The sequence below is a fragment of the Fistularia commersonii genome, chromosome 11, assembly GCF_037954325.1.
Source record: "Fistularia commersonii isolate RoL2024-O1a breed Wild chromosome 11, RoL_Fcom_v1.0, whole genome shotgun sequence".
Lineage (NCBI taxonomy): Eukaryota > Metazoa > Chordata > Actinopteri > Syngnathiformes > Fistulariidae > Fistularia > Fistularia commersonii.
The window spans coordinates 5,764,979-5,780,816 of NC_141294.1; the positions used below are offsets into that span (position 1 = coordinate 5,764,979).

Genomic DNA, 15,838 nt, shown 5'->3' on the forward strand with positions numbered 1-15,838 from the left:
TGATCATATTCCATCTGAAACTTTTCATTCTGAAATTGTTGATTTGTGTGGTGCCAGTGAAACAGCTGTTCGCAGAAGAGTTCACAAAGTCTGAGGAGACATGTGTAAACTTCCAAGTGTTTGCATCAATTTTCCTGACGCTACAAAACAACCAAGCATGAGAGTGAAAGTTTATGAATATCAGAAAATTTTCTATGACTGTTCAAGGTGTATTCACTCCTAATTTGGAGTTTTCAGATATTGATGCCCATTGGAAAAGTGGAATGTGTGATTGAGAATCTATCTCAGCTCATAGTTATGCATTCAGTTTCATCATCCATCCATCCATCCATCCATCCATCCATCCATCCATCCATCCATCTTCCCCCGCTTATCCCGAATCGGGTCGTGGGGGCAGCAGCCAGAACAGTGAGGCCCAGACCTCCCTTCCCCCCACCCCATGGTCCAGCTCCTCTGTGGGGACTCAGAGGTGTTCCCTGGTCAGCATGGAGACATAGTCTCTCCAGCATGCCTTGGATCTTCCCTGTGGTCCCCTGCCAGGTGGACATGCCCGGAATACCTTTCCTCGGAGGCATCCAGGAGGCCAGATGCCCGAGCCACCTCATCTGACTCCTATTTATGCGGAGGAGCAGCGGCTCTACTCCGATCTCCTACCAGATGACTGAACTTCTCACCCTATCTTTAAGGGAGAGTCCGGCCACCCTGCGGAGAAAACTCATTTCAGCCGCTTGTATCCGCGATCTCGTTCTTTCGGTCACAACCCACAGCTGGTGACCATAGGTGGGAGTAGGAACGTAGATCGACCGGTAAATTGGGAGCTTCGCCTCCTGACTCAGCTTCCTCTTCCCCACGACAGACAGAGCCCGCATCACCGATCCGCCTGTCAATCTCCCGCTCCATCCTCCCCTCACTCGTGAACAAGGCAACGTTGCTGTTTAAACATCTCAGTAAACTTGCAGCCCAACTCCCTGTAAAGGCAGCCTTGGACTAACACCTTTCGTGAGTCATTGTCCAGCTTGTGTCAGACGAGTGGAAGAAACACTTTTATCCACTTTGGCTGTGTGTGGAAGTTCCTGGTGGGCAGGGGGAGACGGGACTGGTAGTGGCCATGTCTGTACTCAGGGGGGAGGGGTTGTGTGGTGGTGGTGGTGGTGGTGGTGGTGGTGGGGTGTCCGTGGCAGGTGCGGATGGGCAGGGGAAGGGGGGGGCAGGTATATTGGTTGCATCCGGGTTTGAGGAGGCAGGGTGAGCGGGGGCTGTCCTTCGGAGCTGCTACTGCTGCTGTTGGTGGGGGGGCAGAGCATACAGGAGGGGTGTGAGGGGTGAGGAGGAGGGGGATGGGAGCCCAGAGCTCACTGGGGTGTCAAACCTGTTGAAGAAAAGGTTTAGCTCTGCCGCAAAATCGGGGCCACCTTTGACTCCTGGCGTGGTTTTCCCACAGGCCGTCATCTTCCTCACCTCCCTCCAAACCTCACGTGTTTTACTCTGCTCCATCTTGGACTCAACTTTCTCTGTATAGTTGAGTTTTGCCTCCTTCAGTTTCCTTCTCAGCTCCTTCTTAAAATATGTGGATGAAGTCATTTTTGTTGCATTATAAGGTTAATGTCAAATTTAAAGATCTGACAGAGCAAGGAAATTTGGGGTTATGGGATTCTGTCTTGCGTGCCCAAAGACCTGAATCCTTGCCATGTACATTCAAGAACCGACTGGTTGACATTACATTTTCCCTGAATCCTACATTTGTGTTTACCTTTCTCCCTCTTAGAAACACATGTGAGGAAATTAAGAAAATAGTCCTCATATGTGAATATTATAATTCAAATGGAACAGAAAAGGAGAGTGTTTGGATTCTGGGTGTTTGCCAGAAATACCATAGCAGACAAACAAACTTTAAGCTCAGTGTCAGTTGTTGACCTACTTACCCAGTGTCAGTTCCATTACCAATAGAAAAAATCCAAGTTCAATTACAAGAATGTCACATTACAAATCAATAAATCTTATGATCTCCTAGCTTTTAGTCTACCAATTAGCTATAAACCAGAAGTCACTCACACTTGTCTATATGTCTATGGAGGTTCTCAGTCATACAAGTCATAGTTAATTCTTGCCAAAATCTTCTTCTCATAGCAACTGGACTTGATTCAGATACTTGAAGAAAATCAAGTCCAGTTGCTACGAGAAGAGGATTTTGCTAAGAACATTTTGTCTATAATTAATATTCTTTTGGGATTATCCAACTACTTTACCCTGAAGGGGTAAAAACTAAATAATAGATTTAGACTCAACTAACTGGATATGTGGAATCAGCAGATCAAATAACCAAGTCAGATTGATATGATCTCTTCCAGTTCATCTTAGCTCTTCAGGAGGTGTTCTCACCAGCCAAAGTCAAATGTCTGCTAGACTCAGCTGTAGACCCTCAATGAATGTGCTGGGGTATACCAGTCTAAAAAAATGTAACTTGCTGCCAACCAAAATTCTTTCAGAGGTCCTGCTCACACATTTTTCTTCTCAGTTAGGCTATATTGGTATTTTTGTTAATGTTGTAAAGTAAGTAGATCATCCATGCCTTTCTATCCAGGTTGCCTGTGGCTTAGTGGTTCTGGGCTTTCCTGCTCACTCAGTAGCTATTGGCCTGTCCTCGTGCTAAACCTGGCCTGACTGAGTTGTGATAGTGTTAAATTTCATGAACCTGGGGAAAATTCGAGCAAATCAGTGGGCGGTCAGGCAGACCTTTCAGATTTAAGTGAAACTTCAGCTTGGCAGAGTGGTCGCCAAGCTTGTCAACTTGTCCATCAAAAAGGAGCGTTCCGCAGTTAGCGCAATTCATGATTCAATCTGATATTGAAACTTTGTTTAAAAATCATTGCATATATTTGGAAGAATTTTGACGAGACAAAAATAATCCAGGCTAATACAGCTCCATGCATGGTGTTGGCACAGGCTTCAGACAGTCTCACTTATGCTATCAAAACCCTTCGAAACCATTAGTTTCATTGTCCAACAAGAATAAACATCCAGTTGAAATCCTGCGAAACCTTTCATCACTTAGCACCATTGAAAATAAAAGTGACATGTACACTCTTCTTTCCCTTCTTCTTACCTCAAATCAACTCTCCAACTAGCCACTGAATCTGGACTCGACTTACACATATAGACGTATGCATCCAGACTTCATAATGAATAACGATATAAAAAAAAAAGGTAGCATTTGTAATGGAGACCATATTGGATGAACTCCCGCTTCATCAGCCAGCGTTCCTCCTGGATCACACTAGAGCCAACTATATAAGTGACATGTCTGCACTGTAGAAACATTTCATGTCTGCTTCATGAAGAAATAGACAACTGTTTCCCAAATCTGTCTGCTTTTTTCAATGTCAAACCTGCTAACAGGATAAATGTAAGATCTGTGGCCATCCTCTTATGGTGTGCTGTTTTCGTTGCCTGCTGATATGAAGGTGAATGAAGGAGAGATCTTTCTTGCCTTCTTGTTTTTTCTCGTCGATTTGACAGACACAGTTTAAATATCCTCAGGCATTAGATCTACAAAACCTCTCTAGATTAGTATCTTGATTACTGCCACAACAGGTAATTGTTGGCATGGTTTGATGGAGTGATTTTCTTATTATTATCATTGTTATAAGTATTATCATTATAGTTCTTTTATACATGTGACATGACACCCCAAGCATTTGGCAACATTACTACATTTTGTATACTAAACACTTTTGTGACCTGACTCTGACTGAGATTAACTTCTTTGATAAAGATACAAAGTATTCATTTGGTGTAAAAAATGTTTGGAGCCAAGACTATATTTCTCCCTTGAAGCGTAATGAAGACGGGACGAATTCTCTGTTAGCACATTAGGATCCACTTGATGATATGGGTGGGCATTTTAATCTGCCCAGGATTTTCTTGTACTATTGCAATACATTTGAACTTTCACCGTTTCATTATCTTTGATTTTGATCAACATGCATTTACAACTATGTAATGTGTTTATCTACAGTCATCTTCGGGGAAGATGTAGCCTTTGGTGGAGTATTTCGGTGCACAGTGGGACTTCGAGACAAATATGGTAAGATTCACCCAGGTTCTTTTTTCTTTTCCTTTCTCTGTTGAAGAACCCAACTCAGGTCTCTGCAGCTTGTCCTCGCTCTCTACTTTCCCCACTAGGTGGTAGCAGAGGGCTTTAGTCAAAATCTGGTCAAATCAAATTGCTGTTCACTGTTCACCAAGTGGACCAGAGAGATCTGTTTGCACTTATTTGACCAGTTCAGCCTTAGAAAATTATAGATAAAATCTGATGTAGTATCACAGTCCTCATTTGTGGACTCCTGCATTAACGTTAAGTCCCTGTTGTGAATCTCAAGACACACATTCTTGGACTCCAGTTCATCGGAAATGTACTCTCTTGACAGAAACTGCCCAATAACTCAGTAATTTTCATGTCCATTGCATTCAAATGCAAGATATATTTAATGATATGATTCAGCATAGCTTGTCCTTTAGATGTACCTGTTGCCCTTCTCAAATGTCCCCTCTTCACCTATCAAATCAGGAAAACCACAGGGGAAGTCATTACTGAAATCTATTTAATTTTTTTTCAATTAACAATGTAGGAATACCACTTAAGCTTCCTTGGCCACCTGAATGGAACGTAATCTCTGCTATTGTTTTCATTTCCACCTGCACTTTTCCAGCTTTAACAAATCCAAATATCTGTCCTGACAAAGGTCTATTGTGCACTGTCACTCGCAGGCATGGCTTAAATTCAAAAATTAAATGGGTAGTAATAGAGTTAATGATGTGCGTTATGTATCCCCCTACCCCTTTTGGGGTGGGTGGTCAAAATGTTTGTTGGGATAAGGAATAACTTCTCTAATTATTACACTTATATTTTTAGGTGCCAATATGGCAGAGAAATTACTCCCAAGAAGTATTGCTATTTATCACATTTGCACCGCATCAGTTGGTAAGGTAGTACATGTCTGTACTCTGGATGGTTCAAATCCTGCAGTGTGATGTTGTATCAGGTAATACTTAATTGCAGAGGTATTGGAAAGTGATTGTATATGTTTGCTGACGCGTTGCAAAAAAAGCACTTTCTAGTGTCTGTTCCAAGTGCTCCATGGTAAATTTAAACTGTTTTATTTCTCATGATAATAATAATTTTTCACTTTATTGATAGATCTATTTATCCAGTGTAAACATTATTTTCAATTTTTGCAGCAGAAAAAAAACATTTATATTTCCCGTGATTCATCTTCATATTTCCATCATTAAAATTACAAAAAGTGTTCATCATTGCACACAAATAGCGGTTTGTCAGTTTTGGAATGATGTATTAGTGTTTCGGCACAAAGCTGGTGTTAACATGGCTGTCATAGAGGTCCACTTAGGTCCACAATTCAATTATTGCACTATCAGTTCATATATCATTTAAATCACCCTTCTTAACTGAGCTGTAAATACAGTAAGTCATTTTCATTGAGAAAACTTAAAAAGCAACATGTTATGTTTTACTGCTGTTTTTCTGTTTTACTGATATTTTGGCTTGTCAAAGAGGATCTATCGGGGTTGACTTACATCGAGCCGAACTGTTAAAGCAGGGAGAGCAAATACTTTTGCTGTATATAAAACTTGTCATCTATGTATCTTTGCAGTATCCAAATCCAAAGATGCTCTCCTTTGCCCACTGTTGTTGATGGTCAACATTGCTGATTTTGTGCATGTGCATGTGCGTGCGTGCGTGCGCGCGCGCGTGTGTGTGTGCGCGCGTGCCTGTGTGTTTTTTACAAAGCCTTATTTCTTCCACAGGATATCTGTTGACACCATACTAAATCTCCTGATAAGTTTATAAATTGCTTTCTTTTGGTGTGTCTTTGTTAACTTTTTAGTAATGGTGAGTCTAAAATCAATCCTACAGTAGCCGGCTTTGCCTTTTGTTTTCATTGACGTCAGAAGTGTTGACCTTTTGGAGAGGGATCATTATTTTCCATCTCATCCTTGTGTACAGTGACGAGCACAAAGCTGTTTTTATCCCTCTCACTCCTGAAAGGGATGGCGCACACCTCTGCCACCTGCAGCTGTTCTACAGAACAGAGGTTAATGCAGGTCTAACACTATATGGATGGCTTTTTACGAGGCAGATGCATTCACCTCGGTGATCCAGTGCTCCCGTGACAGACTGGTTACATCCGAGTGCCGTTTCCCTTGAGAAAAAAAAGCAGCACAAATTATGATCACTCTTCAAGAGGAGCCTATTAACGTGTTTAGCCTTTTTCTCATTGAAACAGGTGTCAGACAGTGCTGGTGGTGAAAGTAACCATAATCATATTACCGATACTGATCCAGATGAATTTGTAAAAGAGGTTGAGAAAAGAAAGTGGCACAGAAAATGCTAAATATTACCATTTCACACAATTGAAGACCGCTTTATTTTACTTTTACCGTTATTTACTTCCAATCACCCACAGGCTGTACACTTGAGGTAGGCATTATCTGTTGCACAGCACTCACTCTTTGCATGTAACTGCTGTTTATTGCTTGATAGGGTTGTGGGCTGAGGTTTTGCAGGCTGCATGGTTGAGATGCTGAGCTCCCAGCATTACAGAGTGAGATTGGATTGGAATTATGAAAAGGTGACAGCAAAAATAACATTCTCGATTTCAAAGATACATTATGTACTCTTGTGGCTTTCTTCAGATTATAGGGCGGAGAACAGTTGGGGGGAATCCTTCCTGTGTGTGTGTTTTTTTTTTTTTTTTTGTTTTTTTTTTAATCCATGGGTCTTTTGTGTATGACAGGATTTGTAACCGCAGATGAGGAGAAGGCATTGATTGTCACCTTAATTATTGCATCCCTGTACAAGCTTTTTATTATCAGCATAGTTGTCTTCTAGCTCTATCAGAGGCTGTCTTACATTCTGCTTTCTTTTTGCTCTTTTCCCCCATTTTCCCCAGGCAAGGACAGAGTCTTTAACACTCCTCTCTGTGAGCAGGGGATTGTGGGATTTGGCATTGGTGTAGCTGTTGCTGGTGCTACAGCCATTGCTGAGATCCAGTTTGCGGACTACATCTTTCCTGCCTTCGACCAGGTGAGAAGTTGTCATTGGTTGAGCTGGTGTTGACGCTTGAAAATTAAAGCATCTTTAATCAATAACTTTGTTTCAAAAGGAATGCCTTCTAGCCGTCAAAGCCTTTAAAACACACTTGATGTGTTTTTAGGTGCTTGAATTTTCTCAAAGTGTCCTAAAGTAAAATTAAATACAACTTCCCTCATGTATTTTTTTTCACTATCAACTCATCATAACCCTTTCAGTGAATGTTTATTCCAAGGATATTTTGTTTCTGTAGTTGCAAAACCGTACCAAACATGCAAGCAAACAAACAAGCAAACAAACCAACATAGGGACTCCATCGAAGCCCCAAGCAAACTTTATAGTTTTTAGTTTTTGAAAAGCCACTTGTGAATTTGCCCTGAAGAAACTGATGTTCATTCAACCTGGTGAAAATTAAATATATTGCAGTAATACATTTGCGGCCCTAACTGATAGTAATGTACCCTGAGCTTGTGCCAGTGTCCCTCGAGACAATAAAATCCAGACAGAGTTCATGTTGATAACCAAAGTTACTCTGCGTTAATTCGACTGTTAATGTTATGGTAATGTAAACAGTCAATACCAGTCTTTGAAGGTAACCGGTAACTTGCCGCTCTAAACTGACGGACTATTCTGGAATTTTATTCATGTATAAATGCTATGATAATCACTCGTTGCTATTGTTTTAAAAAAAAACTTTGAATAAAAACAATTCCTTTGAAACTCTCTCATCATTTGAAAATTCAATTATGTGACTACATCATGGAAACCTATGCAGGTTTATTTTTGCAGGCAATGTCTGAGAGTCTAATATAAGTTAATGTTTTCAAAAGTAAGTTCCAAAAAAGACAGAGATCCAGGGAATCTTAAACGTAATTTTCAGTTGCCACCCTGGCATATGTTATGGTAATTACTTCACTGTTATTATTTCATTTGTATGTTTTTCTGCATCGTCTCTCTTTGCGTAACATAGTGTAGAATTAAGGTGGCCCTCCAGACGTCAAGTTTAATAGTGTAAAAGAAATTCAAGACAATATACTCAGAAGAATAAATATCTACCTAATTCAAATCTTTTCCAGGAAAGATGAATGTGGCCTTGACTGGCAGAGAAGGCCAGCTATTTTACCATGCATACATGTTGACATGAGGGTCACACGCTGGGCATTCTTGTCCTTCACAAGACTAATGTGTGTTCCTTACTCTGTCAGGGCAGAAAGGCAGCCTGAACCAGAACATGTGATAATGAAGTGAGTGGGGAAAAAGGCCCTCTTTGATGCACAGCAACAGTATATTTAAAATGTGAGCCTTGAGTGGTATCTCTCTCTTTTCTCTGCTCTGTCGCTTAAAACACTTGAGTCCAAACTGTTCTTAAAAAGACATAAAACCCGAATTAACAGTCTACTGGAGTTTCAGAAAGGAAAACTTTGGGAAGCGTTTTGGAAGAAACCCATTACCAGGAACAGCAGCAATTGTTAAAAGAAACCAGACACACTTGAGGTGAATTTGCTCAATAAAAAAATAAAGTTGTGTTTAAATACCTTCCTAAGAGGGATAGCAGAGAAAATGGTTCAACACAAACGTTCAAAGTCTACTTGTCACGAGTCATAACAAAATGTTTATAAAGGACCAGATTTTTTTTTTCCTGAATTGTATTTTTTAATGAATTGTGCTAAATGAACTCCGCACACTGTCATAACATCTAAAACAGTTAATATAAATATATTTTTTTCTTTTATTTACATACAGTATGTCAGTTTTTTGCCATTTAGTACACACTCAATTATGAGGTTAAATCTTTGTGGACTAATAAACAGCAAAGGAATTAATCTCAGTTATGTTGGTCTTTTGTAGATAGTCAACGAAGCTGCCAAGTACCGCTACCGTTCTGGCAACCTGTTCGACTGCGGCAACCTTACAATTCGGGCTCCATGGGGGTGTGTTGGCCACGGATCACTTTACCACTCTCAAAGCCCGGAGGCTTTCTTCGCCCATTGCCCCGGCATCAAGGTTAGCCATCCAGGACATTACTGATTCTAACTCACCCCCACCCCCTTTTTATTTGTTTTGTGCTCTCTCAACACTCATAGCATAGCATAACTCACCCATAAACATGAGACATTAAGCTATATAGCTTGAAATTATTACATTGAAGACATGACAAGTTATAACACCGCCATAAATAAAATCCAATGTAAGAAAGAAACATTTTAGATTATTTTTAAATTAGCAGTTACTATATCTAAATCAGGAGAATCTCATCACATGATATATTGATTGGAAAATATATTTTCTGGCATCAGACTTCAGTTCAAGACTCACAGTCATGAGGTTGATAAGCGTCTTTTCAGCACAGTAAGTATTCTACAAAGTCATGTTGATGACTGTTAATCAGCATTTAACTGATATTCAGAATGATCAACATATACCACTAGGGAATCTGTCACCACATAAAGAGTGTACAGTAATTGAAATCAATAAATTGTATTATTTGAGATTTTCTGTAAGGATACATTTTTAATACTACTGAAATAAATCAGCACAGTTGTTCGTCTTGGTTGTTCACTTCTTTTTCCTTTTCTCCTCATCTTTCCCTTCGGCTGCTCCTTTCATGGGTCGCCACAGCAAATCAACCTCCTCCATCTAACCCTATTCTCTCTCTTCTTCTCTCACACCAACTAAATTCATGTCCTCCTACGCCAAAACCATCAATCCTCCCTTTGGTCCTCTTCTAGGCCTCCTGTCTGGCAGTTCGAGCCTCAGCATGCTTCTACCAATATATTCCCTCCTCTGTACATAGCCAAACCATCTCAGTTTGGCCTCTCTAACCTTATCTCCCAAAACATCAAACAAGTGCTGTCCCTCTGATGGACTCATTCCTGAAATTAGTCAGAAAATGATCATCTTAAAAATTCTTACTAGTATTGTCAGACAACCCAGATCTGAATGTCCTCAAATAAATCAGCTTTAGGACTGACTAATCAAGTCTGTGACTTAAATTTTTCATGTGATTGTTTCTTCTTATCATGGTATTGCATCTCCAACAAGTAATGTGAGAAAGATGATCTTGTGCTTTGGTAAACAGTTTGATGCAACTAGACTCCAATAGTCAGTAACTCGAGAAGCTAGAGAGATAACTATCGAGAAACAAACCCCAATGTAAAAGTGCTTCAAAGGTGTTTTTGTCATGTTGAAAGACCAAAGGAACATTATTCATTTTGTTGTTGATTGCCAATGCTGTTTATCTACTCTGATCTCTCTAATCCATACTCCATGTATCACCTTAAGCATATCCTAATCTTGTGTTCAGATGAAAATTAGAATTTACTGTGCACAAAGTGCTATTGGAGAGCTCCGTAAAATCTTTTGCTGAGATGGAATTAACAGCATTTTCTCAAAGTAAACACGTCTTTGCTAAAATGTCAGATACAACATCCCTCCCCTTCAGGCTCTTCAAGCATACATGTAATCATCAGCCTGAAAATTTCTTGTTTGCCACAGCCTGGAAAGGAATACGTGGTTTACAGCTGCAGTTCATCTACTGTGAGCAACTCGCTCTGGGAGCAATAAACATATTGTCTTCCAGCAAAGGTCATGCTGATAAATGTTAATCACTGTGCATAGAATCAGCACAGCCAGCTCCATCTGAGGGTCTACCCCACCAAATGGCCTTTATTCAATAGATCCGGTGTTGTTTGACCTAAATACAATTCAAATACTTGAGAGACAAAGAGGAGAAAACAAATATCAATTGGGATACGCCATCAATACTTAAAAGTTGAGAGTTACTTCTTAAGATGATGTCAGACTTTAATCTGCAGCCAAACAGGTTCTGTATCTATCAACAAAAAACAAAACCTTCTCTAGAATTCGAATGAATCTATCTGTTGACCTGGGCTGAAGGTTAGAAAACTTAAAATGTTCTAACTTTAAAAGCGTGATTCATCTTCTGAAATCTCAATGTGCCTCAGGTTGTGGTGCCTCGTAGTCCTGTACAGGCCAAGGGGCTGCTGCTCTCCTGCATTGCTGATAAGAACCCCTGCATTTTCTTCGAACCCAAGATCCTGTACAGGGCGGCAGGTAAGCTGGTTTGAAAAGAAATGTCACTCTAAAGTTGGTATGAATGATGCTGATGTTTTCTTTTTCTTAAGCAAGACAGTAAAGCGAGATTCCTGCTTATAGTGTGCTTCATTCAACAAAGTACTCACTTGTGCTTTTTTTCAGTGTAGCCTTTTTGCTTTGAAGTTGAACTTTTTTGAACCATTTATTTATTTATTTATTTATTTATTTATTTATTTATTTATTTATCTATCCATATTAAATGTTTCTTATTTTGAAATAGATAAACAAGGTAATGAGCTGATTTAAATCCAAACTATTAATCTCTGTGTTAATAATGCAACTATCAAATTAATGTTCTTGACTTATAGGACTTGTACTCCTAATTCAGGAGGCAAAGAAGTACACCATTAGTGTTAATACTTTTTTAAAGGTTTTACTGCTCCTTGAAGTGTAACAGTATAGTAATTTTGCAATGTATCCCGCAATGTATACAGGTGAATATATTGAGTGAAATTTTTAACCCCCTCGGTGTTAATAATGCAAGTATCAAATTAACGTCCTTGACTTCCAGGATTTACACTCCTAATTCAAGAGGCAAAGAAGTACATCATTTGTGTTAATACTTTTTTAAAGGTTTTACTGGTCCTTGAAGTGTAACAGTATAGTAATGTTGCAATGTATCCTGCAATTTATACAGGTGAATAGATTGAGTGAAATTTTAAACCCCTTCAGCTCTCTCATACTGTAAACCTAATCTCATAGTGTAATACCATTCACTTCAACTGATTGAGATGCTGCACAATAACAGTTCAGTGGTGACTAAAATGTTAAGCTTTCAGTGGAATGAGTCACGATCAGCAACCAGCTCAACAGTGTCAGTAAATCGGAGCCTAGGCTGATCTTATTTATATGCACAATGAGCAGGATAGTTCATGTCATTCAAACAATACAAGAAGCCTTCAATGTGGAGATTCTTTGCTGCAAGGAGGATGAGAAAAGAATTGTCAGCTGACTTAATCAGACGCACATCTTGGCGAACATGCCTGATTAGAAGTAGATGACAGCGACAAAGAGGCTAAGGATGAATCTAGTGAGGACTCTGAGCCCGGCTGCACAAGCCACTGTATTAATTGCTTTTGAAGAAGCAAGTTAGAAGCTGCACTTCATTCCAGCAGTTTGAAATCTGCATCCCAATCCTGATGTTTTTTTGTTGTTCTGGACAACAGTTGCATTGGTTTATTGCTCTGTTATACCTGTTTCCTTTTGGAAAAGTCCCACAGGCTAGATTAAGTGAAATGTCTCGCATTTTATTTAATGTTTGATTTTATTTGAAAGCCTGAGTTCTTCATTGTGGGTTTTTGTATTGTTATTATTCACTTTTTAATTAGAATGGTCCCTTCAGAAATCTGAAGGCTTCAGCTGTTGATCTAACAACAAAGGCCCTATTATTGATAGTGTTAAACATTAAAATAATTTTTGGTAGACAATTGCTTTCATGTCTCTCATGTTTCATGAGTTAGTTCGATTTCCTCAAGGGGCAGAGCGAGACAGCTCTTGTGCCAGGTCCACATGCCTCTAATGATCACTGCTTGGCTCCTAGTTTGCAGTCTTCCTTCTTTTGCAATAGAGAATAAAAAACACATTTGTTTCATTGAGGCCACGCTGTTTTGTAGGGGTACTTATTAAAGCATAACCTAGTTTTCATAATTCAATTTTAACGTTCTGCAAAATGCTATTCTTCCACTCAAAACTACTTATTTTCTGTCTGGTAGCTGAACCAGGAGTAACATGACTTACCCAAGCTATGTATGTAGTTTTAATGTAGGGAATTTTTGAGAAGATGGGCAGTTATTCTTTCCTTCACAGCTTCTTGAAGGGCTTAAAGCAATCAGTTTTTTTGGAAACATCGTGAACCTCACATCTAGTCATATAATTATTGTCCCTTATTGTAATTTTGATTTCATGCTTTGCCATGTAGGAATGCTTTGCTGCAGTTAACCTCAAAACAGTTTCATGCTAACACATCCACTCTCGACTCGTTTTTATACCAAAGCTATATTTGTCATTGAGATTGAAGTATGCTTTAATTTCTGAATGTTGTGCATGTATTGTCTGTGCTGCATGAACACTGCTTTACAAGTGATGGTAGTTTGACTTCCCTGGCTGTATTAAAGTTTCCCAAAAAAAGACAAATGACCAATATCCAAAGTGTGTGGTGTATGTACATGTGTTCTGTATTGGACTTGAATTTTAAGGGAATATGGCTGTGAGACAACCTCTTTTGGAGGCACGTCCCCTTTATGTGGTCCATAGATGTGGCTCACTTTTTGATTGATATCCTTCCCATTCCACCAACATTTTGTTGTCAGGATTAATCATATTTATGAGCTTAGAGATGACAAAAGTGCACATTAGCTCGTGTATAAGGTTGCACTGATAGAAGTACACTATGCCTCACATAAGAGAGGGGGTTCTGGAAAAAGGATGAAATAAGCCAGATATAATTCTCAGTGTGAGGAGTTTGGCTTTTCTAAAGGCTCGTCATTTCAACAGGTTGTCAACTGGTCTATCATTTAGCCTTTTGGTCAGTTTGGGGATCTTAGTATTTTCATGGCAACCTCAGTCTACACAGTGAGTCAATTAATGATTAATTGTATCATTATTTCTGAGAATTGACCTTTGTTTATTTAGTGCCTGAGCCAAGGAGCATGTGTGTTCTTAAGTTGAAACGCAGGTCAAAAACTAATCCAAGGAATTGTCTGTCTTTAGTAAATTAAACATTCAGTGACAAATTTACTATTAAAGACTGTATTCGTTGTATTTATTTAAGTAAACAAAGAATTTACTCTTGAAACTGTGTATAACAGTATGAAATCATCTATAATAAACCAACTAATCCTGTTTTTTTTTTAATCTTAGAGTTAGCATGCTGCACATTGCAATTTAGAGGGCTTGATTTTGACAGGCTTTTTATATGCACTAAGTGCCAAGTGAGGACCAGTTTGATAGTTTTTTTAAAAGTGAAAGCGTGATGAAAGTTCCGCCTTTGAGTTGACTCTACCCGCATGTTAGTTCTGTCTCATATCTTTACATTGTAGGAGCTGTAACAGTGAACCGGCTTTATGTAAAGACTGAGGAACTACAGTGAAATTTTGCATCGCTGCAACATTGAAGCACATCTGCATTGTGTAGGCAACTATACAAATTACATCAGTATGAATGAGTGTTCAGAAAAATTTGCAAATAGTTTCATTCACTTTGGCAATTAAGAACCGAGCACTCCAATGAACTCCAGAGATGCCTGTTAGTGGAAACATCCAATGTTGGAAATTAAACTATCAGAAATAAGAGCTTGACAATAATCATTGCCTCCAAGCATACTAAGATTGAGCTGCACCTTTTTTTTTTTTTTACTCTCTCAGTGGAGCAGGTTCCTGTGGAGCCCTTCACCATTCCACTCTCACAGGCTGAAGTCCTTCAGGAAGGAAGTGATGTCACTTTGGTTGCCTGGGGTACACAGGTAGGTGATCCCCTGCATCACTGACAGATTTTCAGTGGGTGTAGTGAATAGTTTAAAGTTGCTTATCTAACTTTGGATCATTTTCCATGATCACAGGATATAGGAACCAAGTCGCATCAATGCTAAATTATATTTAAAGCCATAGAGGCAAGCAATGGATTAAGTTTAAGTCTACCTCAAGCCTCCTCAATAGCTGCGGGGTCTCTCAGCTGGCAGTCAGAGACTGTATCTTCCCAGACATCTCCACAACATCAAGGCAGTTCTTGGCTCTCCACGTGTTAACATGTGTGTTGCACACTTTCCATTGTTGCTTTTCTTTTCATCAGGGAGATTTTATTTCCGCAGCTTTGGTATTAAGCTGCCTGTAACTCAACAGGAGTCAGATCAGACATTGATTGTGCCCAGCCATTTTATCAGGCTTATCCAGACCGTAATGTACCCGGAGCAGTGAAGGAAGGTTAGAGGGCATTCAACCCAAATATGTCTGTCACAGCCAATATGGCTACTGAGCAATAAAGATTGAAGATAGATGCGGTAAAGTAGAGGAAACCGTGATGAAGTCCTACTCTCCTTCCCAGAATATAATCCCCCCCCCGTTAGGCCTGCTACGATGAGGAGCGCAAAGAAAACGACTTGGACTTATCAGAGAGAAAATGCTCTCCGTGACTATGCTCTTGTCTTAACTAAATGGAGCATTTTTCTTTAACTTGTCTTCCCTCTTCATTAGTTAAAATAATTTAGTGACAAAAGAATTCCAAAGTGAATAATAACGGCTCATTTGTTAAAATAAAAGCCAGGGAAAGTAGCTTTCAAACTTCTGATAACTTTACCAATTGTAATGATTCTGAATTTCTACAGTATTTCCAGTTCGGATGTCATAAATGCCTGTCACTAAATATGGACTGAATATATCCTAATGATAAGTCCAGGGGACTGCACAACAGGTTCAGACATTAATTTACATGACTCTGTGGGAGAAACCAGAAGAACCTTATCTAGGCAGGATTCACAAGCCATGACCCTCAAAAAGCAGGAAGTTAATGTGTTGTCAAGAATCAGAGAAATTGTTCAAAGAAGGACCGGCAATTTTAAAAACTGATTGGGCTTGTCCATTTTTCTAACTTTGAATGTAATGGTTAAACCGCTTTCAG

General features: G+C 39.4%; 1 protein-coding gene across 1 annotated transcript in view; it reads left to right on the forward strand.

Moving 5' to 3' along the window:
- bckdhb (branched chain keto acid dehydrogenase E1 subunit beta) overlaps window positions 1–15,838 on the forward strand; it is a 55,082-nt gene that overhangs the window by 2,357 nt on the left and 36,887 nt on the right. The window contains exons 3-7 of the mRNA XM_086154653.1: window positions 4,016–4,084; window positions 6,972–7,105; window positions 8,960–9,115; window positions 11,077–11,185; window positions 14,590–14,687. Of these exons, the coding sequence (XP_086010779.1) occupies window positions 4,016–4,084; window positions 6,972–7,105; window positions 8,960–9,115; window positions 11,077–11,185; window positions 14,590–14,687 (566 nt within the window). The remainder of the gene's footprint in view (window positions 1–4,015; window positions 4,085–6,971; window positions 7,106–8,959; window positions 9,116–11,076; window positions 11,186–14,589; window positions 14,688–15,838) is intronic.